The 9,471-nt window shown below is 27.7% G+C and overlaps 1 protein-coding gene across 1 annotated transcript; it reads left to right on the top strand.

The window, feature by feature from the left end:
- Positions 1-5,723: 5,723 nt before the first annotated feature.
- Positions 5,724-8,414, top strand: BCH5 (beta-carotene hydroxylase 5). Its single transcript, NM_001253005.2, has 7 exons — positions 5,724-6,186; positions 6,536-6,595; positions 6,722-6,793; positions 7,223-7,357; positions 7,587-7,712; positions 7,953-8,009; positions 8,169-8,414. Exons 1-7 carry the CDS (start codon positions 5,800-5,802, stop codon positions 8,256-8,258), a joined length of 927 nt encoding a protein of 308 aa, NP_001239934.1. The 5' UTR covers positions 5,724-5,799; the 3' UTR covers positions 8,259-8,414.
- The last annotated feature ends 1,057 nt before the right edge of the window (positions 8,415-9,471 follow it).

The following is a 9,471-nucleotide window of genomic DNA, read 5'->3' as shown; positions in this document are numbered from 1 at the left end:
CTTAGTTTTTGGTCTTAAGAAAGCCATGAAAAGGTCATGAAACTAGGGCATTGAGAATTATATGTTGACGCACGTATACGAAGTTTGATCAACTTAAAGACCATAGATCTTAAGATGACATTTTATAGAGAGATGAAAACTAGTTTAGATAGTGCTTAAGGATTAAACGTGGTGCATTCTAAAATTGAAAGATGAAAAACAGACAACTTTTTTAGAACGACTAAAATCAAACTTTAATTTTTTTAAGAAATTAAAATATATTTTATCTAATTCCTAATTATTAGACAAATGATATTTTTTTCCATTCCTTTTTACAACTTTGTCATCATTCCTTTTTAGATTAAAATTTCTCACTTTGGTACATGCATTGTGAAACAAGTTTTCAATTAAGTTATGTGACAAGATCGTATTAGTTATACCCCTACATCATTATGTGACCAAACTTTACAGTATGATGTTAAAAAGTGTATGAAGTAGGGTCAACATGCTGCATTTAATGAATGGTCGACAATTTGATAATTAAACGTCATATTCGTACACTTTGGCGGAATTTGAGTTATGAACCACTTGATTTATTATACCCTAAAGACCGGTGGTTTTGATTTTCCATCCCTCACACGAGCATGTTACGAAATGTAGCCACATCTCAGCTTTCAATCCTTTAATTCTTCACTCTTTCTTGAAATTAACAAACAGACAAAATTTGAAACCCTAAACGCCAGCCATATTCCTGTTGTTTTCTTTTGGATCTTCTACCCTTTTAGAACTGCATGTGGTGGTAATTAAAGCTGTGTGGCCTGGACTGTTTTGCCTCTTGGGATTGCATTCCAAGTGGAAACTAGGTTCGATGAATATTTGGGTCACTTAATTAACAAGGGTAATGTATAAATTAAAGTCTGTTTTTATTTGAACCAACAATATGTGAAAAAAATATAAGTTGAGAGATGTTAGGTTTTTTTTTTCTTTTCATCACATTATTGATTTGAAGTGTTTATTGACTTTGTTAATAATTAATTTTTATTAAAAAATTTAATTAATTACTTTCAGTAAAATCTCTCTTTTAATTTTATTATTCACAAGCTAAGACACAAACACAAGTTTTATTTAAGGGATAATATAGTTAAATTTCACTCCGCCAGCAACATATTTATAGAATTCATGGGCCAAAATACTATGTTCAAGATCATTATTATCGTCTATATATATAATTTAGAATAGCTAAATGATAATGTTTTTAGAAGTTATTTTTTAAAGAGATTGTTTGATGGGAACTTTTTAAATTTTTTTATTAGCCTCTTATACTTTTCAATTTATTATTTTAAATTAATTTTTAATATATTTTTTAAAATTATTAATAATTTAAAATAATGTTATATCACGATACAAATTATTTATCATAAACTTAAAATGTAATTTATATTTTTAAAATAATTTAGTTGTTCCAAATTTTAATCATAATATAATTTATATATTTAATATAAATTTAATTATATAAAATAAATATTTATCCAATACATTACATATACTAAAGATATTATATCACAATGTTGAACCGTCCATATCCAAAAAATTTAGATTTACACGTTGATTTTATGAAGAAGGCTTTCGCGCATACAAATTCAATTTCTGTAATAGCAAGGTCTATAGATAAAACTCTCCAAAAGCAACATGCATGGTAGCGTTGAAAGTGCTCATTTTCTTTCCCTCGTTTCTTGGATTAGTGGTTGATTAATTTACTTGGCTTACGAAAGCGAGTCGTGAAGTTATAAAACAGTCAACTTACGAATATGATTACATTACAAATTTGACCACATCCACTGATACTGGCACACGGGTCATTTTAATATATTTATTGTTAACTGACATTTATTAATATATTAAATAAATTTCAAATTTAGTAAATAAAGAGTCACACTCATTCTATTTATTAAAATTTGTATAAATTTTTATCAATAATAATAAAATTATATATATATATATATATATATATATATATATATATATATATATATATATATTAATAACATTTTTCTTAAATGAAATGAAAAAATAAGTCGACATGATTTCTTAATACGGCAAACTATTTTTCATATTAGAATAATGAACATGCCGTATTCACAAAATATTCTTGACCAAGATTTTATACACTTTTGAGAAAAATAAAATTTAAGATAATAAATGCAAAAGAGTGTGAATAATATAAAATTTTGAATACAAGATGAATTATTATTTTTTAGTAAAATCTCAATAGAAGATATAAATTTATTTAATTTTTAAAAATTTAGTTTAAATATTTTTTAAAGAAAAAAGGAAAATTAAATAGAGTCAACAATATTTTTAATCCTCAAAATTGAAAATCGTTGTCACATTAATTAGGTTCTGAAACTAAAAAATGTCAAATAAATTTTTTAATTTAATTTCTTACTATAATTTTAATCCTTAAACATACGTTAATACTTAATATTACCACTATAAAAATGACCCTCTACGATGTTTTTTTTTTAAGGTAAAATATTTTACAATTATATTAAAACCACTGGACTGTACAAGAAGTACCCGTATACAGTGTACAAAAAGATTACTAATCCCTCGACTACCAAAAATTAAGGTAAAGTATCTACTCTTGTGGCCCTCTGCGGTGTGAAAATGTTCCTCGAGTTTGTTTGTTTTTTAAATGACCTTATTATATATATATATATATATATATATATATATATATATATATATATATATATATATATATATTATCTTTTAAGTTAAACATTTTTTAAATTTTGTATTAATATGATTTTTAATTTACATTTTCAATTTTTTTATTTATTTTATATGACAGTACATTCCAATCTTAATGCTAAAGTAGTTGCTTACTCTTAAATCTAAAAAAAAGATAAACACATATGTTCCAACACCGAAACTCATCATTGATTAAGGTTATATCTATTTTTATTTTTAGCTCTCTCTTTTTACCTTTCAGTGTGACACTAATGGATGACTTGCAAATAGATTATTAATGTGGCACTATTAAATGATGTAACACTAACAAAACACATGGTTTAACACATATATTAACATGTTACAAACCTGGAGGATGCTATGGTGTGTTAATGTGAAATGCAAAAATTAGAGAATAAATTCACAAAATACTTTACTTAGAAAAATGATTTTAATTTGATTTATATTATTTTTAAAATTAAAATAAAAAATAATAAAAAATATATTTTATTCATGAGGTAGAGTCCTATTCTTAATATGACTTAGATCTCTTAAATAAAGTCTAAATATATAAAAAAAATTAATTATGAGAAGAAATTTTATTAAAAGTAACAAATTAGATTCATAAAGTTTAATCAATAACAAAATCATAAATACTTTACATCAATGTTATAATAATCCAAAAATATTACTCTATGTTTATTACTACTAATTTATATGTATTAATATTTAATATTTTTAGTATATATTAATAAATTATTAAATTATATTTCGTACAATTTTCCTTCATATATCAAATTAACACTCTGACTTAAGTGGGGTTTTTAATCCTCACCATCAATCCCAGCATCATTTGGATGAATGGATGAGATGTTACTCGAGTTGAACGTAATTAAAATCAATCATAATGTATTTCATTTTAAGTTTATTAATTTTATATAAATGGTAGTAATGATTTTTTATGTGTACATTTATTACTTTCCTTTTTATTTTACTTTAATTATTAATTATTTTAGCTTAGTGATATGGTGGTCAGGTGGAGTATTTTGGATGAACGAGTGGGGTATTTAATCCTCGTCATCAATCCCAACATCATTTGGATGAACGGATAGGGTATTATTGGAATTGAATGTAATTAAAATCAATCATTTATTATTTTATTTAAATTTATTAATTGTACATAAATGGTAGTAATGATTTTTTATGCATATACTTATTACTTTCCTTTTTATTTTATTTTAATTACTAATTATTTTTGCTTAGTGATATGGTAGTTTATTTTGGATGAACGGGTGAAGTGTTTAATCCTCCCAACATCATTTGGATGAACGGGGTGGGTGTTATTGGAACTGAATGTAGTTAAAATTAATTATTAATTATTTTTTTAAAAAATTTAGTAATTGTACATAAATGATAATAATGATTTTTATGCATATTTTTTTTACCATTCAGCAAATTTTATGCATATACTTATTACTTTTATTTTTATGTTATTTTAATTATTAATTGTTTTGACTTAGTCCTATGGTAGTGTATTTTGGATGGACGGATGAAGGTGTTTAATCCTCATCATCAATCCCAACATCATTTGGATGAACAGATGGGATGTTGTTGGAACTGAATGTAATTAAATTAATTATTAATTATTTTATTTTAAATTTATTAATTGCACATGGTAGTAGTAATGATTTTTTATGCATTAAAACTATTGTAAAAGTACAAAACTATTGTAAAACTCAAGTGTGCAACAAACTATTCACATTATTATTATTTTTTTTACTGACTTCACGTTTCTTGTAAATCACTACTTTTAATTATTATTACTCATGAAATATATTCTAATAACTAAATTCAAAATAAATTATATTGATATATATATATATATATATATATTTATATTTTATACCCTTACTTATTACATATTTTTTGAATTATTTTATCTACATATTTTAAAAATCATCACTTTAAATTATTATTTTTCATGAAATATATCTTTAAGTAACTAATTTAAAAAATATGCATAGGTACAAATAAAATTTCAATTTTATTATGTAATATTAAAAATAATATTTAATTACTAAAATTATATAATAAATAACATGTTATTACTTAATATATAAAACACCAAAATTAATTTTTAATTATCACTATTATATATTTAACAACATTGATATGAGCAATTTATTTTTTCATTAAATACAATTGCTACAGACAAAAAGTAATAATCTAACGCCTATTATAGAATTAAATATTTGATCAATCATTAATATTTATTCAAGTGAACATTACTTTACAAACAAAAAATAGTAATCTAACCGCGAAATTGAATCTTTGATTATGACTAGTGAAGTTTAATTTTATTATATATATATATATATATATATATATATATAATAATAATAATAATAATAATAATAATAATAATAATAATAATAATAATAATAATAATCTAGTATATCCTTTCTTACTTTTTGGTGTATAATTAATTTTTGTGTATAATCCTTTCTTACTTTTAACATAAATGGAAGAATTTTTTTTTTGACTAAACATAAATGGAAGAATATCGAGCCATATTAAGGTATAATTTAAAAAAAGTAAACACAAAATTTCTCTTACAGAGAAAAAATATAATTTTTTTCACATAAATGAAAGAATATCAAATCATATTAAAATTTGTATAATTTTAAAAAAAGAAGTGTTAGATACACATTCTCTAAGAATACATTACTAATATTTCTCATTTAAAAAAGTAAACAGAACAACTTCCCATAAAATAATCATATTAAAAAAATTCATTTACTGCATAACATTTGTGGCATTTATTTGTCCCTCGTAAATGAAATGACCCCCTACGTTGAGGAAATGTCCCACGAGGTTTTTTCATTTTCTTAGTGGCCCCACATAAAAAAACCACCCAAAAAAACCAAAAAAAATTCCACACATAACAGAGAAAAAGTTGTGGTCTCTGTTCATCCCCTTTTTAAACCTCCACACTTCAAACCTTTCCTCTTCACACAAACATCTCTCAGACACAAAAACAACACAATCTCACACTGTTCCCAATTTTCAACACTTTCAAGTTCTACCATGGCGGCAGGACTCTCCGCCGCCATAACCATGAAACCCCTCCTCCGTTTCCACCAACCTCGCCTCCCCAAACCAATCCCAACAACACTCCCTTTCTCTCCCTTGAGAATTTTCCATCACACAGCATCACCGATACCCCAAAATTTTTCAACTTTCACCGTTTGTGTCCTCATGCAGGACCCAAAACAAGGCACCCAGATGGAAATTCAGGCACAAGAACCACCACCCTCTCCTCCTCAGCAAGTTTTGTCACAAAAGTTGGCTGAGAAATTGGCCAGAAAAGAGTCTGAGAGCTTCACTTACCTCATTGCTGCTGTCATGTCTAGCTTCGGCATCACATCCATGGCAGTGTTCGCTGTTTATTATAGATTTGCATGGCAAATGGAGGTAGGTGGTGATGCCTTAAAATTGATTTTTTTCTTCTTATTTTTACGGAAGGTTTTAAAAAAATGGTTGTAGTGGTGGTTTTGTAGCAGTCCTTGATATTGTGGGAAACTATTATAAGCAAATGTTACCGATGTGACCACAATTGTGATCTTTGATATTGTAGAAAATTATAAACAAATGCTACTGATGCGATCACAATTGAGATTACAGACACCACAAAGACTTTTTATTTTGTGGACTGTTTTTTAAAACCATACTTTTTATATCTTGACATTGGTGTCATGCATGATTAATTGATGATTTGCATGTGAAGATAATGCCATTATGAAATTGGGTTTGGTTGGTGTAGGGTGGAGAAGTGCCTTTGTCTGAAATTTTTGGCACATTTGCTCTATCAGTGGGAGCTGCTGTGAGTAATCATCCTTTTAATTGATTATGATTCCAATTCAGTTTTGAATTGCTTTTTAATTCAGAATTGGGTGAGTTCTTTGTGAATTTTGGGTGGTAGATTCAATTGGGTATGTCTGATTTTCAGGTGGGTATGGAGTTTTGGGCTAGATGGGCTCACAGGGCTCTATGGCATGCTTCCCTGTGGCACATGCATGAGGTAAGCTTTCAATTGGTTCATCTTTCCTCGGAATCCTGTCTCTCGTTCACTGTTTAAGTCAATTTAGTTTTTTTTTCTTTTTTTTGTTAAAATGTGTTGTGGTCCTCAATTTTTTGTGATTTTTTTCCTAGTCTTTGTTTAAAACTAATACTTTTGGTATGCTTTTTTTATAGAAAAAAATAATAATAGGAGAATTTCATAGTCCATTTTTTTTAAGATATAGAGACTTGATCAATTTTAATGAAAAACAAACAATTTAAAACACATTTATTTGATTGTCTAACACCACAAAGTGTCAAGGTCCAAGACCCACTAGAAAAAATTGTTTGGTTTTTGGTTAATCCTTGTGATGTCTCAGCAACCAATCACCAGAAATTATTGGATCCGTGCAACTCCACAAACTAACAAATATTTTTACTTCACTTGCAGTCCCATCATCGACCAAGAGAAGGGCCCTTCGAGCTTAACGATGTATTTGCAATAATCAACGCTGTCCCTGCCATCGCTCTCCTTTCCTATGGTTTCTTTAACAAGGGACTGGTCCCTGGGCTTTGTTTTGGTGCGGTGCGTAAATTCTCAAAAATCCAAATTAAATTCTTTTTGTTATATCTCTTTCTCTTAGTTAAGAGTTTGATTGAGAGTGAGGTTCTTAATTTAATTAACGGTTTCATTCGCAACTCTCACGGTAGAGGGTTACCAAATACTAATAAAATAATAATTACTACTTAGACTTTTAATGACATTGATATTGATTGAACACTTTTACTAAGATGCCTTCTTCAACTATGAACAGGGTCTTGGAATTACTGTCTTTGGGATGGCCTACATGTTTGTACACGATGGATTGGTTCACAAGAGATTCCCGGTGGGCCCCATAGCCAACGTGCCCTATCTCAGAAGGGTGGCCTCTGCTCACCAAGTAATTTTCATTATCATCATTTGGATAACATTATGCAACAAAATTTTAAAATATATATATAAGAAAATGTTCTTGGTGTATGTTTAATTAGTAAGACTGATGTCATAGCATTATTATTAAGCCATGCTCATTTTAATTTTCTAACAAGAAGCCAAAAAAGAGGATTTTGTTTCTGCTCATTTTATTTTATTTTCATTGTTCTGATTCCCGTGATACTGTTGTTTGTTGTCTTTATCTCAGCTTCACCATTCGGAAAAATTCGATGGAGTGCCTTATGGGCTGTTTATGGGACCAAAGGTCAGTTGCATTTTGTTTCGTTATCTTGTTCTTATTTATTTAGTTGAAGATATTTTGTAGGTATTTTTTTCTTCTTCTTAATACTTTATTAATATTTAGTTGATTAGCTCAAACTTTTATTATTTTTTATTAATGTCAATAATTAAATGTGGCATGCAGGAAGTTGAAGAGGTGGGGGGGCTAGAAGAGCTGGAGAAAGAGATAAGTAGGAGAGCAAGATCATACAAAATAGCTAGAGAGAAAAGCTAATACAAACAAATCAAGAGCTGTTTCGAAGAATTATCGGTGTAAAGCTGAAATATGAAATAAAATGATCTAAAATTTTTGCTTGCATATAAATAATTATTTACAGCGATACTAGTCAGACTTTGGTTAATAAAATAAAAAGAGGAAAATATTTTGTTGAGATGTGCAAAAATATGTCCACCTAGAATTTTTAAATGTATTCTCATATAATTTTTTATAAATCTTTTTTCTTTTAATTCTTTTTTGGTGTCATGAAATAAAAAAAAATAAAAATAGAAGGTGGTGGTCTAACAAATAATTGGTGCCTAAAGTTTTGGTTTTGGCTTCGGAGAGAGAGGAAATGAGCCATTCTGTTTCCCCCCAGCCCCTAGTGGGATGGGGGCTATCAGCTACATTCCATTTAGTAATAAGTTGGTTGGTCCCTTTGTGTGGGGCACTGAGCTATCAGCTATGTATGCCACTCAAGTGGGGTTTGGCACCATTAATTACGGATACCTGAAAGGGTAGGGTAAGGAAAGGTTTACTTGACTCAAACGTTGGTACACAATCTCAGTGTGGATAACATTGTCAGATTTTTTTTAATGCATAAATCGTAAACATTTGAGATTTAGTTAAGATCCTACTCAAGGATTCTCAGTGTCTAGGCAAGTATTCTCAGCTGCCTTGGTTATCTGGGATAAAAATTGGCATAACGTCCAGGTAAACTACTTTATATATACTGTATTTTTTTTTTTTTATAAATGCGACAAGTTAAAAGGGAAAACATTCTTAAAAAAGGGAAATTGCATTCACTTTTTCTGATGTCTCATTAATTGACATATACACCTTTAATTTTTAAGGTAGTGTTCGGTTGGAGTGGAAGAAAAGAGATGAAAATGTGAGGAATAAAAGGAATAAAAAGGAAAAAAAAAAGAGATTGAAGAGAGTAGAAAGTTGGGTTGTTTTGTAGAGATAAAAGATGTATGAAAAGGAAAAAAAAAATTGAATTAAAGTGATTTAATAGGTAATAGAATAATAAAATTAAAATTAGGTCTTTTTATAATTTCAATTTTGTCTTGTATTTTTTCTCATTGTCGACAACAAAACCACACTTTTTTTTTGTTTTCCGTTTATCATTGTAAGCTCGTCTTCGCTTATACGTGCATAATCAACATATTTAAATATGCAATCAACATATTCAATTATCCTAATACATAAAGCAAATCCATATTTGAAT

Source organism: Glycine max, chromosome 9 (assembly GCF_000004515.6).
Source record: "Glycine max cultivar Williams 82 chromosome 9, Glycine_max_v4.0, whole genome shotgun sequence".
Lineage (NCBI taxonomy): Eukaryota > Viridiplantae > Streptophyta > Magnoliopsida > Fabales > Fabaceae > Glycine > Glycine max.
Note: the sequence above shows the minus strand (reverse complement) of the source record. Positions and strands in the feature narration are given on the sequence as shown.